This window comes from Piliocolobus tephrosceles, chromosome 1 (genome assembly GCF_002776525.5).
Source record: "Piliocolobus tephrosceles isolate RC106 chromosome 1, ASM277652v3, whole genome shotgun sequence".
In the NCBI taxonomy this organism is placed as follows: Eukaryota; Metazoa; Chordata; class Mammalia; order Primates; family Cercopithecidae; genus Piliocolobus; species Piliocolobus tephrosceles.
Window position 1 is genome coordinate 109,691,595 of NC_045434.1, and position 21,441 is coordinate 109,713,035.

The 21,441-nt window shown below is 43.2% G+C and overlaps 1 protein-coding gene and 1 non-coding gene across 5 annotated transcripts; both read left to right on the forward strand.

Annotated features, from left to right (window-relative positions):
- The first annotated feature begins 255 nt into the window (after window positions 1-255).
- Window positions 256-20,218, forward strand: ADORA3 (adenosine A3 receptor). Of its 4 annotated transcripts, none has more exons than XM_023232635.2 (6): window positions 256-1,211; window positions 12,762-12,868; window positions 14,558-14,905; window positions 16,928-16,994; window positions 17,733-17,833; window positions 19,814-20,218. In XM_023232635.2, the coding sequence occupies exons 1-6, from the start codon at window positions 862-864 to the stop codon at window positions 19,879-19,881; spliced, it is 1,041 nt and encodes a 346-aa protein (XP_023088403.1). In that variant the 5' UTR covers window positions 256-861; the 3' UTR covers window positions 19,882-20,218. The 4 variants fall into 4 exon arrangements, with proteins under 4 accessions (XP_023088403.1, XP_023088402.1, XP_023088405.1 ...); XM_023232634.2 differs by having other exon boundaries at window positions 260-1,211; window positions 19,811-20,218; XM_023232637.2 differs by lacking the exons at window positions 12,762-12,868; window positions 14,558-14,905; window positions 16,928-16,994; window positions 17,733-17,833; window positions 19,814-20,218 and adding an exon at window positions 3,163-4,356 and having other exon boundaries at window positions 420-1,211.
- Window positions 13,101-13,207, forward strand: LOC111556073. The gene has a single exon (XR_002735713.1). It is a non-coding gene; the product is annotated as a U6 spliceosomal RNA (small nuclear RNA).
- Window positions 20,219-21,441: the final 1,223 nt, after the last annotated feature.

Genomic DNA, 21,441 nt, shown 5'->3' on the forward strand with positions numbered 1-21,441 from the left:
TGTCCAGATTTTGCTGGGGTCTGAGGTGAGAAACAGAGGTGGAGGCTAAACAGGTGTGATGCTTCACAGAGGTGCTGAGATTTTGCCCTTCTGACCAGGGAATCTTTGCTTATCCCTTTGACCAAGGATCTTTGCTGCAAAGGCTGAGTATCGGCTGTGCTCAGTGAAGCAAGAACTTAGCAGGAATAGTTCTGGTTAAGGTTAGGAGGCTGCCACCAAAGTCTCTTTTGTTCCTCTTCCCGTGTTTGCCTGCTTGTCATGAGATCTTCTTGCTAAGCTGGCAGAAAGATTGCATAGTCAGTGCTTCCAGCTCCTCTCCCACCTGATCCTGCACTGTCATCTGGTCCCTGAATGAATGAATTCTGATACCCAATCTTGTCTTGAGCCTTCTCTGTGCCACTCGTGACTCCTCCTCTGCTCTTTCCATCTTTCTGCTGAGAGTTCCTGGCTCTGTACTTCCTCTTGGCCCATCTCACTTCCTGAAACACCCCTGAAGAGGGTTGCTTATCTCGATGGAACTCAAAAAGCCAAAAAGCTGCAGGCAGAGGCCTTGAGGGCATAGGTTTGGGGAACTAAGAGCAGCAGCACTTTCAGATTCAGTCCATATAGAACTGTCCTCCAGGGTTCTGGGAATCTGAGGATGTGCAGCACGTAAAGGGGCTGGAAGTGATCCACCTGTGATGAGCCCTTTCTAAGAGATCACCCCACCAGAAAAGAATAGGAATGAACGAGTTGGGAGTTTTAGACTGTCACTGCACATGGACCTCTGGGAAGACGTCTGGCGAGAGCTAGGCCCACTGGCCCTACAGACGGATCTTGCTGGCTCACCTGTCCCTGTGGAGGTTCCCCTGGGAAGGCAAGATGCCCAACAACAGCACTGCTCTGTCATTGACTGATGTTACCTACATCACCATGGAGATTTTCATTGGACTCTGCGCCATAGTGGGCAACGTGCTGGTCATCTGGGTGGTCAAGCTGAACCCCAGCCTGCAGACCACCACCTTCTATTTCATTGTCTCTCTAGCCCTGGCTGACATTGCTGTTGGGGTGCTGGTTATGCCTTTGGCCGTTGTCGTCAGTCTGGGCATCACAATCCACTTCTACAGCTGCCTTTTTATGACCTGCCTACTGCTGATCTTTACCCACGCCTCCATCATGTCCTTGCTGGCCATCGCTGTGGACCGATACTTGCGGGTCAAGCTTACCGTCAGGTAGCCTGCAGGGTGGGGTGGGCAGCAATTGAGGCACCCGGGAGATGAGACTACAAAGCCCAGAGCCCAGACTTTTTGAGTAAAAAATGAATCCAAATTGGCCCTTGATGTTGAAAGAGGGCAGTAAGTGTCTTTTTGTGATATGGTCTGTGAGGGGGTTAGCAACAATGGGCTGGGATTCAGGAGCTAGAATCAGAGGAATGCTCTAGTCCTCTCCCCACTGATAGGGGTGGCTGCTCAATCCCTCCAGCTATAATTACTAACCCTTGGCTAGAAATGATGAAATCTTGATGCATCTTTAATTAGTAAAACATTCTCTTCAGTTTTAGAATTGATAAAAGCCTACTAAGATAAGACGTATTATTTTAGGAGAAGCAGGCAGATAAGAATAAGAGGAGATAAACCGATGGTTCTATTGTTTTGCAAATGTAGGTTATTATTTGATCTTTGCTTCCTATTCTGTGCCCACTTCAGTGTTGAGAAAGGGATTCTTGGAATATATATATATATATTTCTATGTATATATATTTATTATATTAAATATATGTATCCTGTGTGTATATATATATATATTTTTTTTTTCCTCCTCCTCCTCCTCCTGAGATGTGAGAGCTTTTTTCCTAAAGATATTTTTCATTACATGTGACTATATGAAGAGAACGGACTGCCAAATGGAGAAATCTACTTCCCCGGGCGACCTAAATTGCATTGGTCTCATGTTTCTCTTCACTTTTCTGGAGGAAAGAGCAGAGTGAGGGAGCTACAAACAAGCTTTAGATGTAGACAGTCTGGATTCAAATCCCAGATGTGAGATCTGATCTTGAACAAGTTGTTTAACTTTGTCTCCTTTGGTTTCCACTCTGTATCACGGTGGTTACGATGCTCGGAACTCAGACTTACCTTTTTTTTAGTTTTAGCCCCACCACTTCCAGCTTGTAGAAGTTACTTGTTTGTGTTTCACTTTTAATCTATAACATGGGATAATTGCACTATCCTCATAAGATGGAATGCGTTAACATATGTAAAGCTCTTAGAAACATACCAGTCACAGTCTGTGCTCAATAAATGGTGGCTGTCATTACTATGATTTTCACAATTGCCATCAATAAAATGGAGGTTATAATAAAACATCTCCTGTTTGTTGTGAGATGTAATTGAGATAAAAATCTACTGATACTTAACTATATTTGTTTCCTTTTTGTGGTCTATACAGGCTGTTGTCCGGAAGGACAGTTTAAGGAGAAATGAGGACTCTTACTGGATGAGTCTTTTAAGGTCTCTGAAACACTTCAACACAATTTTGTAACTTCATTGATTCATTTAACTCAAATACCAAGTATGGATACCCATGCAGATAGAGAAGCAGGAGCAGGCACAGGTAGAGGGGAAGTGTTGGGGAGGCATAGTATAATTTATGAGAATCTGCACAACAGCCAAACAGAACAGTGCCAAGAGCAGCAGGCAAGCTTACTTTGAGAATATCATTTCTCACCAGGCAGACAATCCTCGGAGACTTAGATGAATCTTAGCTCCCAGGAATAGAATAATTCTTGAGCTTACGCCTTATTGGGAACAGAAGGAGTAAACTGAGTTTAAGGGGGACTTAAACTGCTGAATTCACCTGTGGATGTTTTTGAGTTAAAAAAAAAAAAAAAGAAAGAAAAAGATAGGTAACTGTTGTATAGCTCTCAGGAAGTGGAGCCCTGAGTCACGTAAGCACTTGACTCTAGGCAACATCTTCCTTATCCATTCGAGAGTGTTCTTCTTTAGAAAAGTCCCCATAGAAGTTTCCTGGATTTTTCTCCAATCGTTGTCTGTGCATCTTGTCTTCATATCCAGTGGAGTTTAGCTGAAATCACTATAGAATATCAATGCTGCCCTTCCTTAGCAGAAGATTGGAGCATTAAGAGAGTGTATGCCTTATCTCACTTCTCTCTCTCTCCTTTACCAGCTCCATCTCCCCTACCCTTTAGCAATTCCTGCTGTGGACTCACTGGCTCTCTTCATTCACACAGATACAAGAGGGTCACAACTCACAGAAGAATATGGCTGGCCCTGGGCCTTTGCTGGCTGGTGTCATTCCTGGTGGGACTGACCCCCATGTTTGGCTGGAACATGAAACTGACCTCAGAGTACCACAGAAATGTCACCTTCCTTTCATGCCAATTCCTTTCTGTCATAAGAATGGACTACATGGTATACTTCAGCTTCTTCACCTGGATTTTCATCCCCCTGGTTGTCATGTGCGCCATCTATCTTGACATCTTTTACATCATCCGGAACAAACTCAGTCAGAACTTCTCTAACTCCAAAGAGACAGGTGCATTTTATGGACGGGAGTTCAAGACAGCTAAGTCCTTGTTTCTGGTTCTTCTCTTGTTTGCTCTGTCATGGCTGCCTTTATCCATCATCAACTGCATCATCTACTTTAATGGTGAGGTACCACAGCTTGTGCTGTACACGGGCATCCTGCTGTCCCATGCCAATTCCATGATGAACCCTATCGTCTACGCCTATAAAATAAAGAAGTTCAAGGAAACCTACCTTTTGATCCTCAAAGCCTGTGTGGTCTGCCATCCCTCTGATTCTTTGGACACAAGCATTGAGAAGAATTCTGAGTAGTTATCCATCAGAGATGACTCTCTGTCTCATTGACCTTCAGATTCACCATCAACAAACACTTGATGGCCTGTATGCCTGGGTCAAGGGATTTTTATATCCTTGATTACTTCCACCGAGGTGGGAGCATCTCTGGTGTTCCCCAATTTTATCTCCCCCACTCCACTACTCTCTTCCTCCACTTCATTTTTCTCTTGGCCTTCTCCTGTATTCAATGTTTTGGAGGCCTGACTTGAGGACAACGTATTATTGATACTATTGTCTGTTTTCCTCCTTCCCAAATAGAAGAATAAGTCATGGAGCCTGAAGGGTGCCTAGTTGATTTACTGACCAAAGGCTCTAGTTGGGCTGAACATGTGTGTGGTGGTGACTTAGTTCCATGTCATTGTGGAATTGAGCAGAGAACCTGCTCTCGGAGGATGCCTAGGAGATGTTGGGAACAGAAGGAATGAACTGAGTTTAAGGGGGACTTAAACTGCTGAATTCACCTGTGGATGTTTTTGAGTAAATAAAAGATAATAGCTAACTGTCATGTAGCTCTTTGCTGGGGTAACTTGGAGCTTAAATACCCAGCTGGCTGTCTTTGGCACTCAACCTGCTTGCTACCTGGAGCCATGTGGTGGCATACACACCTTCTTACTCTTAGCCCCAGAACACCCTGATCCTTATTCCTGGGTTCATCAGAGCATTTGTCAACTTTATGAACCATTCATCTATTGTGAGAGAAAGAATCCTATTCATTTCCCCTGGTGTTTCATTCTCATAGGAGTAGTGGGGGTAGGGCAAAAAGAGACAATGGATAGCTATGATTTGTTGAGCCCTTTTCTTTTCTTTCTTTCTTTTTTTTTTTTTAGACAAGATCTCACTCTGTCACCTAGGCTGGAGCATAGTGACTCGATTACAGATCATTGCAGCCTCAACATCCCTGGTTCAAGGGATCCTCCCACCTTAGCCTCCCAAATGTCTGGGACCAGGTGCATACCATCAAGCCCAGCTAATTTTTTAATTATTTTTTTTTTGTAAAGACAGGATCTCTTTATGTTGCTCAGGCTGGTCTCGAACTCCTAGCCTCAAATGATCCTCCTGCCTTGGCCTCCCAAAGTGTTGGGATTACAGGTGTGAACCACTGCACCTGGCCTGTTGAGCACTCTCTATGCACTAAGTACTTTGCATGCATTACCTCCTTTGATCCTGACAATCTGTGAGGTAGGTACCACTATAGTGATTATCTCCATTTTGCAGAAGAAAAAACTGAGGCACAGAGAAGTTAAGTAACTTGTCCATAGTTTCATGATTAACAAATAATGGAGCCAGAATGTAAGCTTAACCCTGCCTTGCAGAACTCAAGTTTCTTGCCACCGATTCTCAGACATAAAGAGGAACTTGTAACATTAAAGCCCAAACTTTCAAGCTCATCTTACGTACGATTAACAGATAGGTACAAACTACAGCTTTGTACACCACTTGAGGACTTCCAGGGTTTTGCCTTAGCTACTATTGCTGATCTCTAATTAATCAGGATACTAGACAGGATAGAGTGCCAGTCACATCTTCTGAGCATTGAATGTGGCTCTAGAGATTCAAGGTGTCATCTCTGGTTTGATCTATCCAAATTTGCTGCTATGAACTCTCACTTTCAAGACAATATTTTAGCTAGACAAGAGCAATAAGATGGAGATTTCAATTAAACAACATCAAAGTGGGTAAGCGTATCTGAAAATGAAATTAATTCTTAGCCAGTCCTGAAGGTTTATCTTGAACCTAATTTTAGGCCAGAGCCTGATAACCAAATTTATCTTAATGTTTCATTTCAGCAAAGGAGCCTTGCTTCTCCTCCTGCCAGCCCAGGAATCAATAATTCTAGGTGTTTCCCCTCTAATTTGTGGCATTTAAAAGGCACTTCCGGGATGAGGCCCTAGGTTTATTCTAGGGCTTCGGGAGTCTCAGGCACACTGTTCACCTTGGAACAATTTTTGCCCCATTGGAGAAATGAGAGGAAGGGTCCTGCAGCCCTCAGTCTCCTGGTAATCCTCACACCATGCTTCTTAATTTACAAACAGCTTCTAACGTAGATACACTACGTTGTACACTACGTTGCCATAGAAACACTTAACACTGCCCTGCTTTTTAAAACTTGATTTAAATGGACCACTTCCGTCAAGACAAAACAGCATTCTGTCCTGAGTCATTTGGTATCCTTAGCTCCTGAGTTTCAGAACTGCTTTTACTTTTTTCTTTTCTTCCCTCTTCCTCTTCCTCCTTTCTGTCTCTCTCTCTCTCTCTCTCTTTTTTTCTTTTTCTGATTGCCACTGCTTAGCAAGTCCACTGATAGATTGTTGGGAGTTGTTTTTTTATTTTTGTCTAACGGGAATCTTCTGACTTAAGGTGTTCCATAAGCCCAGGAGTCCTTACAGTGAAAATAAATGTCTTTCAAAGTAAACTCAAAAAAGATAAATGAAGAATCACGGTGAGGAGCTTGGTTAGAAGTGACAAGATCCACTCTGGTTTCAGGTTTAGAGATTAGTGTCACAGAAATCTCCCAGGAGCCCCTCTTCTGGCTTGCTCTCTTTCAGCTAAATGGTAAAGGATAACTGCGGACTTTTATTCTAAAGGAATAAGATGAAAAAGGCCACCCAGACAAAACTGAGGTTTGCTTCCTCCCTTTCCTCCATATGAATAAACTGGAACTAGGGTGGATGTTGAGTAACTGGGTTTATTTGCTTTATTTTTAAAATCAAGTCAACTGGCGAAAAAAGTAGAGACCCACCTAATGAGAAGAAGCAAAGGCTATTTATTCTGAGCTTGCTATAGCAAGGGGGTCAGCTGTAGTCACCTGCATTTTGGCAGAGACTCAAAGGTAGGCAGAAGAGTTGGAAACATTTATAGTAGCATAAAAACACAAACTTAGGCACATTCAAATTTTAATGAGTTTATTTGAGCATTCAATGATTTGTGAATTGGGCAGCACCAGACTGCAAGTGGTTCAGTGCTCCCCCAAAGGGGGCGAGAGAGGAAGCTTTCATGAGATATTTGTGAAAGTAAGACAAAGAAAATATATTTTATTGGTTAAAGTGGAAAGTCCCTAGTTCAAGGTTAGTTTGGTGTTTTCTGATTGGTTAAGCTTAAGTTTTGTTTTACTGTTTGCACTGAGTTGGGTTTCAGTTTGTTATGTAGGAATCCAAGGCGCCAGAGCCATCTTAGATTAATGCCTGTTCAATCAATTTTTTTCATCAGTGAAAAAAGGGAAAGGCTTTAGGTGTGCCTTGATTGGAGGCTGTTGGCATGGTGAAGCTGTAGGCAGGGTAACTAGAAGTGGGGCAGCCTATTTGATTAACTGGGGGCACGTATTTGGCTTTCTTGGTTGATCCTAAGTTGAAACTGGGGACAAAAATTAGGGGAGTTTTTCAGTTACTAATTAAGTCCTGGGTATTTTTTAATGTCTCTTTTAAAAAATTTTTAATTTTTTTTATGTTTTAAACTCTTGTTTTAGGTTCAGGGATACCTGTGCAGGTTTGTTATATAGGTAACTTCATAGGTTTGTTGTATAGATTATTTCATCACCCTGGTTCTAAGCCTAGTACCCAACAATTATTTTTTCTGCTCTTCTACCTTCTCTCATCCTCCACCCTCAAGTAAGCCCCTGTGTCTATTGTTTCCCTCTTTGGCTCCATGTTTTATCATTATCTAGCTCCCACTTATAAGGGAGGGCATGCAATATTTGTTTTTTTGTTACTGCATTAGTTTACTAAGGATAATGGCCTCTAGCTCCATCTATGTTCCTGCAAAGGACATGATCTTGTTCTTTTTCATGGTTGCATAGTAGTCCATGGTGTATATGTACCACTTTTTTTTAAATCCAGTCTGCCATTGATGGGCATTTATGTTGATTCCATGTCTTTGCTATTGTGAACATACACATGTATGTGTCATTATGATAGAACAATTTATATTTCTTTGGGTATATACCCAGTATTGGGATTGTTGGGTTGAATGATAGTTCTGTTTTTAGCTCTTTGAGGAAATGCCATACAGCTTTTCACAAATTAGTTATACATGAATTGAACTAATTTTATTTAGTAATTGGTTCAATTAGTATACCAGCTGAACTAATTTACATTCCCACCAACAGCATATCTAAGTGTTCTCTTTTCTCTGCAACTTCACCAGCATCTGTTATTTTTTGACGTTTTCATAATAGCCATTCTGACTGGTGTGAGATGGTATCTCATTTTGGCTTTGATTTGCATTTCTCTAATGATCAGTGATATTGAACTTTTTTTCACATGCTTCTTGGCCACATGTATGTCTTCTTTTGAAGTGTTCATGTCCTTTGTCTACTTTTTAATGGGCTATTTGTTTTTTTCTTGTAAATTTGTTTAATTTCCTTATAGATGCTGGATATTAGACCTTTGTCAGATGAATAGTTTGCAAATACTTTTCCCATAATTTACTTTGCTGTGCAGAGAAGCTCTTCAGTTTAATTGGATCCCATTTGTCCATTTTTGCTTTTGTTGTGGTTGCTTTTGGCCATTTTGTCATGAAATCTTTGCCCATTCCTATGTCCAGAATGGTATTGGCTACTTTGCCTTCCAGGGTTTTTATAGTTTTGGGTTTTACATTTAAATCTTTAATCCGTCTGAGTTGATTTTTGAATATGGTGTAAGGAAGGGATCCAGTTTTAATCTTCTGCATGTGACTAGCCAGTTATCCCAGCACTATTTATTGAATAGGAAATCTTTTCCCCACTGCTTGTTTTGTCAGTTTTGTCAGGGATCAGATGGTTGTAGATGTGTAGCTTTATTTCTGGGTTCTCCATTCTATTCCATTCATCTATGTGTCTGTTTTTGTACCAGTATCATGCTGTTTTGGTTACTGTAGTCCTGTAGTACAGTTTGAAGTTGAGTAATGTCATATCCTCCAGCTTGGTTCTTTTTGCTTAGGTTTGCCTTAGCTATTTGGGCTCTTTTTTGATTCCATATTAATTTTTAAGTAATCTTTTCTAGTTCTGTGAAGAACGTTATTGGTAGTTTGATAGGAATCACATTGAATCTGTAAATTGCTTTGGACAATATGGCCATTTTAATGATATTGATTCTTCCTATCTATGAGCATGGTATGTTTTTCTATGTCTTGTAATTTTCATTGTAGAGATCTTTCACCTCCCTGGTAAGCTGTATTCCTAGGTATTTTATCCTTTTGTGGCAATTGTGAATGGGATTGCATTCCTAATTTGGCTCTCGGCCTGCCTGTTCCTGGTTTATAGGAATGCTAGTGATTTGTATACACTGATTTTGTATTCTGAACCTTTGCTGAAGTTGTTTATCACCTGAAGGAGCTTTTGGGCTGAGACTATGGGGTTTTCTTGATATAGAATCATGTCATCCACAAACATGGGTAGTTTGACTTCTCTTCCTATTTAGATGCCCTTTATTTATGTCTCTTGCCTGACTGCTTTGAGTCCTGGCCATTTTGGGTTGATTGTTAAAGGGGCTATTGTTTGGCTTTCTGGCTTAAGATAGCAATCTGACTTCCTGTTAGTCTGACTTACAGCAGGCTGGCTTACTGGCTTACTATTTATTGATTAGCAGTTGGTTTCCTGAGCAGGTTGCTGCAGGTTGCAGGTCAGGATTCTATTTTCATATATAGTCTGGCCATAGTCCACTTGTATATTCAGTTTCTTTTTTTTTTTTTTTTTTGAGATGGAGTCTCACTCTGTCAGCCAGGCTGGAGTGCAGTGGCCGGATCTCAGCTCACTGCAAGCTCCGCCTCCCGGGTTTATGCCATTCTCCTGCCTCAGCCTCCTGAGTAGCTGGGACTATAGGCGCCCGCCACCTCGCCCGGCTAGTTTTTTGTATTTTTTAGTAGAAATGGGTTTTCACCGGGTTAGCCAGGATGGTCTCGATCTTCCGACCTCGTGATCCGCCCGTCTCGGCCTCCCAAAGTGCTGGGATTACAGGCTTGAGCCACCGCGCCCGGCCTGTATATTCAGTTTCGTTTGACCAAATGCACATTTTCTAGAGAAACTCTGCTCTTAGCTACTGTAGCCGAGTATGATGGGAGTAAGAAAACTTGGGCTGCATCTTGCTCTAACTACTCAGATGACAGTTGTCTGTAAAGATCCTTTGTAAATTCTAATATGCTCTACAATTTTACAGTATTATCACTATTGGGAAAGCAGCACAATGTTTGTTTTCCTCCCAGATTTACCACCAAATCACAGTGGCTCTACTAGCTGTGTGAATGTGGGCAAGCTGCTTAAACTTCTGAGCCTCAATTTTCTTCATTTGTAAGATCAGATTAATAATACCTGTGTCAAAGTTGTTTTTGTTTTTTGATTTTTACTTTTTCTTATGGAAAACATAAAACATACAAAAGTGGAGTGACTATGTCTTAGTCTGTTTGTGTTACTATAAGAGAATAACTGAGGGCAGGTTATTTATGAAGGAAAGAGGTTTATTTGGCTCACAGTTCTACAGGCTGTAAAAGAAGCATGGTGCTGGGACCTGTTTGGCTTCTGGTGTGGGCCTCATGCTGCTTCCACCCATGGTGGAAGGCAAAGAGGAGCCAGCATACAGAGATGACATGGTGAAAGCAAGGGAAGCAGGGTGCGGGGAGGTGCCAGATACTTTGAAACAATCAGCTCTCATGGGAACTAATAGATTGAGAATTCACTCATTACCATGATGACAATGACAGCACCAAGACATTCATGAGGGATCCAATGACCTAAATACTTCCCACTAGACCCCACCTCCAACATAGGGGATCAAATTTCAGTGTGAGGTTTGGAGGGTCAAATATGCAAACTATAGCAGACTAGAAGAAGGACCCCTTATTTATCTATTACCCTGTTTAGTAATTATCAAATTATGGCCAATCTTGTTTCATTTGTGCCTGTATCCACTTACCCTGCTTGACTATCTTGAAATTTTAGATATTAAGTTATTTCATCTATCAACTTTTCAGTTTGGATTTCTAAAAGATGTTTTAAAAAGTATTTGGTTTATTCTTATTGCCTATTTACCCTCCTATTTATACATCTAAATAGAATGAAAGTTAATTCTATGGAATTAATACACCAAGTAATATTCCGAATACTAGTAGACACATTATTCATTCTCTGTAACTCTAGCACTTTCATTTACTTTAAAGATACTTTTTCATGTCTTGGGCATTTTGCTGATATCTGTGCACAATCCATTTCTCTTTTTGCTGCTTTCTTTGGTTTCATGTTGCCATCTCTGAGCAATGCTGAGTGTGTTTGTTTTGCATGAAGTATTGTCAGAGATAAAGACTGCCTCTTAAAAATATAACCACAATATTTGTATTAATTATTCATTGCTGTGCAACAAATTATACCCAAAACTTTGAGGCTTCAAACAGCAATCCTTTATCATCTCTTATGGTTTCTATGGGTCAGGAATTCAGGGGGCATGGTTGGGTGGTTAATGCATGGTGTCTCATGAGTGTGCTAGGTCTGCAGTTTTCTGAAGGTTTGACAGTGGCTGGAGGATCCACTTCTGAGATGACTCTCACATGTCTGGTGAATTGGTTTTTCCATACTGGCCCCTCTATAGCCTGCTTTAGAGTTCTCACAGCATGGTGGCTGACTTTCCCAAGAGGGAGCAGCATGAGAGACTAGGGTGGAAGTTGCACACCTTTTATGACCTAGCCTCTGAAATCACGTGCCATCACTTCTGCTATATTTTATTGATCACACAGGCCAGTCCTGATTCAGTGTGGGAGGGGACTACATAAGAGCATGAATTCCAGGAGCCATCGTGAAGGTTGGCTATGGCAATGCCATTATCACATCTCAAAAAATAAATTGAAGAATTATATCCTAATAGTATCGCTGTCCATATATTCTAAATTGTTTGCTTCAATCAGGATCCAAGTAAGTTCCACATATAGTTTGTCAATATGTCTCTTAAGTCCCTTTTGTTCCATAGATTCTCCTTTCCTTCCTTCCTTTTTTATTTATGTAATTTATTTGTGAAACTCATGGAGGTTTTTGATGAGGAGCAACTGAGGTGATGTAGATAAAAACCTACCATGATGCAGGCTTGCTGCTGGCCCACATGCTGACTTCACATTAATTAGAGACAGGCTCCCCTTCCTCCAGAGAGGACATTATTACATAACCTGAACAATCTATGTATGACCCTTGATGGGACGTGCTGGCTCTGGGATGTGATAAGTAGCACCCAGCTTAACTTCACCTGAGAGGTGGTTCAATAATTCAAACTTTTAAAGCCAGTGGTCAGAGCACAAGAGTCCCATTAGAATCAGGAGAAGCTGCTGCTGCTGCAAAGACAAATCTTCTTGCTTTGTCCCAGCTCTTCTCAGGAAAGCTTTCAGGAAGTCTGAAGACGGCAACCCAAACTGTGGCCATCCAAACACCCACACTTCCACCTGCTCACATGTTCCAGGTCCCAGGCATGCAGGCTACTGACAGCTGGCATGCTCCACCTCTGGCTGTACTCCCCAGATGAGCCTGCAATGTCCACTTGGGAGCTGGGTTAGTTAGGAATCTGATTACTAGGATTCCTTCCAACTTATAAGAAATTGGGCTTCCAAGAGTGGTAGACAGACAAAAGTGGCCTCTGATGATACCAGGACCGTTGGCAGCAGGACGGGGCACAGTAGAGCACATACAAATGGGTACCAGTGATGGTTGTCTGCATGTGCTTTTCTGAGTGTGGGCCAGAGCCTATTTATGCAGGAGGGAGATCTCTACTGCCCAGAATTTTCTTGGTTGCCCCGTCAGTAAGTTTATGTCTATGAAGAGCATGTGGTGTGGTGCGTTGTGCAGTGTACCTATACATGGCAGCACTGCTTGGACTAACTGGTTGTTTTCCTTTTTCACTGGTCTCTTCAAACCAGGATAAAGCCATATTAAACTCAAGCATATGTGTTTCCATTAAACAGATTCAGAATTCCTGGGCTCCCTGGGTACATTCTATCATTCCAGTTGAAAGTTTGCTTCCTTCCGGTCATGTGGCTCTTCATTCTACTCTCCGTGGCTCTCTTTTCAGGTAGGATGGGGGAAGGAACAGCTCCAGCCTTTTAAGCTGTGGGCTTTCCAGAGACTTTGCACTGAAGTCCTCTCCTACTTGGAGTCCCTGCTTATTAGCTCGAACCATCTAAGGAGTGGGATGGGAAAATAAAAAGCGATGAAAATAGGTCTTGTCCATATTAGTTCTTGTTCTTAGCTCAGATAAGAGAGTTTGTGAGGAAATTGAAAAGCTTGACTAAAATGATGACTCTGCACTCACTTTGGCAGCACATATACTAAAATTAGAATGATACAGAGTAGATTAGCATGGCCCTTGTGCAAGGCTGTCATGCAAATTCATTCTGCATTCCATATTTTTCTCCAGCATCTCCACTAAAATAAAATAAAATAAAATAAAATAAAATAAAATAAAATAAAATAAAATAAAATAAAATAAAATGAGAGCTCTGTATTTTCTCTTTTAGTTCACCCAGGTTCCCCTTCCCCATTCTCCCCTCAAAAATGTATGTGCACATATATGAGGACATGACTTTCCCCTTTCCACTCGTGCTTGATCCCAAAGATGAGACTTGGAACACTGGCCTTTTCCCAGCTCTGTCTGACCTTCAGTTGTGTGGCATTTAGAGTTGCTGAACCTTTCTCTGGGTCAGCATTCATACTTATAAACTGAAGATCATGCTATCTTCCTGTGGGGTTGTTATGAAAACAAAATGTTATAAAGAAGCTGAGCCTGCATTTTAATGGTGTTTGCTATACATCTGGAAGGCTGAGAGAAGGATGGGCTCTGCTGTCCCATCTTCTCTTCTTGGTCAGACACTTTCCCCACCATGGTCAAGCTGGACCTGGTGTGCACGACTTCCTCATTGTGCAATATCCTGAGATGATAGGGGTGCCTATGTTGGTCTTGTACGGAGGGAACATGAAGTTCTTATCCCTTAAAGACAGAACATGACTTCCTCTGTTTTTAGCCCTGTGCAGCCAGCAGAAGCCTCCAAACCTCACTTTCTTTCTGAGGGTGCTAAGGTGGGTTGGGAGCTAGGGACAGAGGGCCTCCTAACGGTAAGCCTCGGGCTCTTCAAGGCCCTCTGTCACGCAATGGTAGGAGGCCTCCATATTTTACCCACACTTAAGCCGGGGAAAAAGACTTCTCCAGGGTTGCTTTATCAGTTTACTAAATAAACTGTTGTTTTTTTTAACAACAACAGCAACAAAACCACAGTCTGGGCGGCTGAAACAATGGAAATTTATTTCCTTCTGTTATGAAGGTGGTAAGTTCAAGATCAAGGCGTCTGGCAAGTTTGGTTTCATTCTGAGGCCACCTCTGGGTTTGCAGATGACTGCCTTCTGGCTGTGTCCTCATGGGCCATTCCTCTGTATTGTCAGTGTCTTCATCTCTCCTTTTTATAAGGACATCAGCTGGATTGAATTAAGGACTACCCCAATGACCCTATGTTCACTTAATTATCTCTTTAAAGGCCTTATATCCAAATACACTCACACTCTGGAGTCACTGGAGGTTAGGACTGAAACATATGAGTTTTGAAGGGGACATAGTTCAGCCCATAACAGTTGCCAATCAAAAAGAGGCAAAAATCAGCCTCCGATTCTTTAATTAATTATCCTTCAGGAGGGCAGGAGCTGCAATGTTTTGAGAGAACAATGGTGCTTGTGTGTGTGCATGTGTGCGTGTGTGTGTGTGTTTTCACAGATGCCATGGTCATGGATGAAAAGGTCAAGGAAAGCTTTGTGCTGGACACGGCTTCTGCCATCTGCAACTACAATGCCCGCTACAAGGATCACCCCAAATACTGGTGCCGAGGCTATTTCCGTGACTACTGCAACATCATTGCCTTCTCCCCCAACAGCACCAATCATGTGGCCCTGAGGGACACAGGGAACCAGCTCATTGTCACTATGTCCTGCCTGACCAAAGAGGACACGGGCTGGTACTGGTGTGGCATCCAGCGGGACTTTGCCAGGGATGACATGGATTTTACGGAGCTGATTGTAACTGACAACAAAGGAACCCTGGCCAATGACTTTTGGTCTGGAAAAGGTAAGGAGCCTGCCTGAGGTCTGGCTGGATGTGACCCACGGCCATGGGTGTTTGCTGCTAAGAGAGCACTCTCTGAAGCCAGTGAGCCCCAACTCAGACTCCCCCTGGGTACTCTGGGCCTGCCTGGCCTCTCTCTTCCACCAGCAAACATAGGCTGGTCATTAACAGTGCTGGGGAATAGCGGAAGTTGGGGACGAGGAGGGTGTCTGTGCCCTGGGACACTTTTAGAACTTCTCTTCCCTTGCAGCAATCTGGTTTAAGGACCTTAGAAGAGGGCTGACAGGGTCTAATAGATGTGAGATCTTTGTGTTGAAAGGCTTTGAAGTTGTTATTAAATGTCTGTGTGAGAATCGCTTGAACCAGGCGGCAGAGGTTGCAGTGAGCCGACATTGTGCCACTGCACTCCAACAAGGGCGATAGAGTGAGAGTCAGTCTCAAAAAAAAGAAGAAGTCTATGTGCCTTGTGGGTCTAGAATCTTGAAGATTAGTTTCTTGAGAGGTGTCTGAGGCTGCAAAAAATGACCCAGGTGCCTGGTAACTGTCAGCTTAAATAATTTAATAATATACGGAGGTAGCCAGGTGTGGCTCACTCATGCAATCCCAGCGCTTTGGGAGGCTGAGGCTGGTGGATTGCTAGAGCCCAGGAGTTTAAGACCACCCTGGGCAATATGGAGAAAGCCCGTCTCTACAAAAAATACAAAAATTAGCTGGATGTGGTGGTGCCTGCCTGTAGTCCCAGCTACTCGGGAGGCTGAGATGGGAGGATCATCTGAGTCCAGGGAGGTTGAGACTGCAGTGAGCTGTGATTACACCACTGCACTTCAGCCTGGATGACAGAATGAGACTCCGTCTCCAAAAATAATAATAATAATAATTTAAAGATATAAATATCCAACTAGTGGTCCAGCTAGTAAGCACCCTCTTTTGCTTTTAAGGAATGTACAGTTTATATTTGGAGACCACTGAGAAGGTATGGGTGGAACTGGAACCCATAGCAGAAAAGTCTGAGTTAACCAATTGTGACTCTTGGCTGGAGCTAAGACATAGGATTTCCAGACATTCACTCAGGTTCCTTCTGTTGAATGATGAAAACCTTCTTTTGCACTGGAAAACCTCTGTCTCAGAAGGCACTAGCCTTTCTTTCTTCTGCTTTTTTTTTTTTTTTCCCTTTCCCCTGTGCCTTCTCCTTGTTTCCATTTCTAGAAAGGATGTCCTTTTCTATCACAGTCCAGGGCACAATGCTGGTAGGAAAACAAACCAGAAGGGCTTAAGGGGTGCCCTGGGAAACCTATCCCCATGCTAGAAAGAGAGTTTTGCTAACACTTGCCCAACTAGTGATTGATTCAGCAAGCATCTTACGGAATATAATATCGTTCGCACCCACAGTGTTTCTACTTTGTGTGGTTCTCCTTTTACTTAACTGTACATCTTGACTTGAATCTTAGGCTCAGACTAGAGAACGTTCCCACCTGAACGTACTCCTTAGTTTAAATGAAACACAGACCTCTCCCACATCTTATCAGAGGGGGCATTGTAGGTGGTCGTGGTGCCACTGCTCCCATTGGGTTTTGGTGGCTGTCATAAGAAAAACATGGCAATTACATCACCAAATGAGCAATTCTTTAAGGATAGGATTGGCCCTCTAGTGCCTCTGGCATCCCCTTCTATGGGGAAGAGGCCTCTGTGGGACTCTAACCATGGGCCACTTCTAGTCCATTTGGGGCCTTTGTTCAAATCTGGAAAAGGGGCCCCTTCTTTCAGGTGCATGGAGCCCAGTGGCAGGGTGCATGGCCTAGCAAGCAGAGTGTGGGCTAAATGTTGGTCCCTGCTTGTCCCCTCAGCCTTGTTCCCTGTGCCAGGCACATTCACACAACTGTACTGGTGCCTCTGCTTTACTCTGAAGTCAACCAGGGAACTCAGTCTTTGGAGACTGAGAGAATGACAGGCAGAGCTACAGCTGAGAGGCAGAGGCAGGACCTGGCTATGGGCCTCACCTGACTTAACAAATCCTTTCTGATTCAGACCTATCAGGCAACAAAACCAGAAGCTGCAAGGCTCCCAAAGTTGTCAGTGAGACTGACCACTCCAGGTGAGTCATAGTCTTGGCAGATGAATGGGCTTGGGGCGGTGGGGTGGAGGTAGGGGCTGGGGTGACAACAGTATGATATGACAGTTGATTTGCACCAATAACTTTTCTGCTGCACGTTATTTCTCCACCTTAACTGTGCATCCTTAATGTGAGTATTTGGTTTCTTTCAAAAAAAAATATAGTTTAGGACTCTTGGTTGCAAGCAGCAAAAATGCCCTCTAGCTGTTTTAATTAAAAGGGGACATTTATCATAAGGAGAGAGAGGTGTTTCAAATGCAGGAGCAGGGATGTGGCCACGCTTGAAAATTGTCAGATGCATCATCACGAATTTACCTCAGTCTCTAATCTGCCTCGAATCTGTGTGTTTCCTTCCTTCTGTCTCTGTATTGCCCTTGTATATTTCTCTTTTTTCCCCTAACAGTCATCCATTTGTGGTTCCTGAGTTTATTTCTCCCCCATTCAAGAGACTGGCAAGTCTGAGACTGGATTCTCTTATTCCCAATCCACAGTTAATTTCTGAGGAAGGGGTTCATTGGCCCAGCTTAGTCAGATGCTCAGCAGGTCCCATTGAGTGTGGTCCAAAGGACAGGGTCACTCTAAAGGAATACAGTTGCCAGAAGCTACTGTAACTGGGTTGGGTGGGGGCAGGGGTGCAAATCCCAGAAAAAGGGATCCAGAGCTAAGAACCAATAGGCAGTTTCTTCCGAGGAACATGAAATCTGCTGTGGTTCCTTCTAGGACGTCCATTCTCATCATTTGCATACTGATCACGAGTTTGGGAATCATCTCTATAATCAGTCATATGACCAAAAGGAGGAGAGGTCAAAGGAATAGAAGGGGTAAGTAGCTATTGTTGGGGGAGGGGTGGGCAAGAATTAGAGAAAATGAAAGAGGTCAAGGAGCAGCTTTCAAATGAGTGAATGAGAGCCTCTTCATATTGTCTGGTCACCTGGAGACCAATGTAGCCAGCCATGGGCTGGGGTAGATATCTGCTGGATGGTGACGAGGCATCATGAGAAGTGACAGAGGGAGCATTGCAGCTTTCTTAAGTGGATACACGTGTAGATCAGGAAGGAAGGAGGTCCTGAGATAACCACCCCACAGGTTCCCATCTGCAGAGCCACCTACCTCCCCAGCACATACACTTTGGGCTCCTGTCACAGGAATGAGCTTCTGGGACCCATGGGTAAACAGGTATAGAAGAGTCTCCTTTTTCATATACACAGGGTGTTGCCCTGTTGCCCAGGCTGGAGTGCAGAGGTGTGATCATAGCTCACTGCAGCCTCATGCTCCTGGCCTCAAGTCATCCTTTCACCTCAGCCTCTCAAATAGCTGGCCCGCAGGTGCCTGCCACCATGCCTGGCCAATTTTAACTTTTTTTTTTTTTTTTTTTGAGACATTGTCAAGCTCTGTTGCCCAGGCTGGAGTACACTGCAACATCCACCTCCCAGGTTCAAGTGATTCTCCTGCCTCAAGCCTGATCTTTAGCTCGCCCCGTTCCTAAATAGAGAAGGGACCGTGTGCCCACCGTTGCCTTTGGGGCAGCACCAGAGACATGACTGGTCAGTAAGACAAGGCTGGTCTTACCGTTCAGAGAATCCTCCAGACCAACGTGTGGCAAATATGCCAACCTCTAAAGTGTACACAGAGCAGAAAGAACATTGCACAGTTGCCACTGTTTGGCTAATAGTAGTTTTACATTTTTCTTTTTATTCTCAGAAACCACCTTAGGCAATGAAGAGTCTGTAGGCATAATTATAAAACAGACTGCAACCTCCCGTGGGTATGGGAATATAGAAGAAAAACATTTCAGAAAAAAAGAGAAAAACACTCCTAGTAACCCTTGCTAGTGACACACCAGGATCCATAACCAGAAGAATCTGAAATGCAAAGCAAATGCTGCAAGGCCTCATGCTTTCCCTGTGATATTTTGTTCCTGTGGTCAGAATAAGAGCCCTAAAGAAAGGAAAGTAGCGGCTCCCATAGCATTCTTGACCTTTTGTCCTCTAGCAGCCTTGGGAACTGCGAAGGTGGGGCATGTGGAAAAGACAATGCCTTTCTCAGGTCTGCCCAAGACCATTCCCTTTGGGACACAATTGTAGTCTAGGTTTTTGCTAAAACCATTATCACTTTTTTAAGGTGTGACCTTGGGCAACTTTATACTTTTCTGGGTCTGTTTTCTTCTCTAGAAATTGAGGGTCTCATTCTTGTACTCCCCAATATTTTTATTTATTAGTTCAACAAAAAATGACCATGCTAGCTAGATGCTGGGGATACAAAGATGGGCAAAACAAATGCCATTTGTGTCCATGGAACTTGTAGAGGGGGAGGAAGACAAACTATCACACATCAACACCCAAATGTAACATTGCCACCTGGAGTCAGTGCTCTAAAGGAAAGGCACATGATACTATGAAAGATGAGGCAGTAGAACTCAGTGCTATTCCTTTTTAGCAAGAAGTTGTACAGCCTGTTGTAGCCATGGCCTGCTTCCTCAAACTCAGGCAGTTGAAATGTGGCAGCCTGAACCAAGGCTCCTAGCTTTGACATTCTTGGGTTCTGAAGAAGTTCAGTTGTGTTCACGTCACCAAAACTTGGTGAGAGGTGATTGCAATCTCTGTGTACCAAGCCTTCCTATTGACTTTCCTACTGATGAGCTTTGCAGTAATGATATCTGATCTCGGCCCTGAAAATAAACTTGTATTTAGTCCCCATGAAAACCCCATGATAGAGTTTGGAACTTTTGCTGCAGAAACACTCTTCAGGGGCAGGCAATACATCTCAACTCCATTTTCCCTTTCTATTCCCCAACAAAGTAGGCAACTCTTTGAAGCCCTTCTCACGTGTCCTGACTCCAAAGGAAATGGCTCCTACTGAACAGATGTGACTGAAGATTTCTTTGGTTCATAAATAAAGTGATGCTACAACAGAATAATCACCATGACAAATGGCCCACACCCAGAGACTGATTCTGATCTCCCAGGAATTCTGAAGGACCCTCTATCCTTGCCAGCAATCATTTGCAGCCAGGTAACAATGGCGGTAGTCAGAGGAGCTATGATAGACCACACCCGAGCAAGGCTGCACTCAAATAACATCTCAAGATCTTAGTTCTCATGCATTCCATCAGTCAGAGGTGAAGAAGAGGTGGAGAATCTGGATCGGGGTCCAGGAAATCACTTGTATTTTTTTAGCCAATAAATTCCTAGCCAGTGTTGAATGAACTCCAAGGTATGAGTAACTTCTTCTAGGGTATCACTGGAAAAGTATTTCTGGAAACGTTTCTTTCAAAGAATAATATTCTAACTCATTTCTGAATTGGTATCAAATGCTGCCCTACCCAAAGAAAGGGAGATAGACTAAATCAGTGGTTCTCAGATTCTCTTGGTGAAAAGGCCATTCTTCTCATCCTTTATGGGAAACTGCCACCTGACTAAAGGGATGCTGCTTTTGATCAATGAGAAACCAAGTTGTAATAGCTTAAGTGAAATAGTCATTCAAATCAGGAAAAACAAATCAAGAACAAGACATCAGCAGCCATGGGTGGGAATGAGGTTATATTGCCATTCATGCCAGAATCACCAACACTCTTAGCTCCCACCTGCATATCTACACCCTCTCTCCCCATATAGGGCCTCTCCTGCTATTTCTGGGAGTTTTCAGGGCCTCCCCATCACTGTCTGTGCTGCCGTCTTCACAAGCCTGCTTTTCACCATGCCATGATCTCTTCTAATGGGCATGCTGGCCAGCCTCAGTCCTCAGGGTACTCAAGTGGCCTTCTGGTTTGAGCAGAGTTGGAACAGAGAGGTTGTTTGTTGATATGATTCTGCACATGCCCTGCGTGTTTAGATCCAGACTCCCACAAAATCTTTCATGAACACACTTCCTTCAGCTTCCACCCTAACTCCTCTCCCCAAAGGTAGGGAATTCACAGCTACTCAACGGCCTGATGGGAAGAGATGAGGGTGTGGATACCCCACCTCTGTGTTTCCGAACAACCCACGTTCCTGCCAGAGGCTCAGATCAAACAACATCAAAAGTGCTGTCTTTTCCCATAGCCACAAAACAGCCCCAATTATTCCCCTGTGGCCCTGTATTGATTTTAAACAAACGGGGTCATTAACCCATCAGTTCTGCAAATAGCAATCCAGTTTGGGTTCGGTTAGGACATTCCATTCTACAAGGCGAGATAGCAGACATAGATCTTCCACAGCAGATGAAGACATCTACAGATGTCTTGGAAGATCTACACTCACGATGTCTGGAGAACTGTTTCCCTATAGATTTGTTCTGATTCCATGATCCAGGATTCAAGAGCCTTTGTACTGCTCTTACCTAGCAAAGATCTTTGAATCTGGGGTCAATCATTTAATTACTCATTTTATCCTCTATCAAGGCTGGCTGCATAGTGTGAAGACAAAAAACAAGACTCTGTTTAGGGCTATAC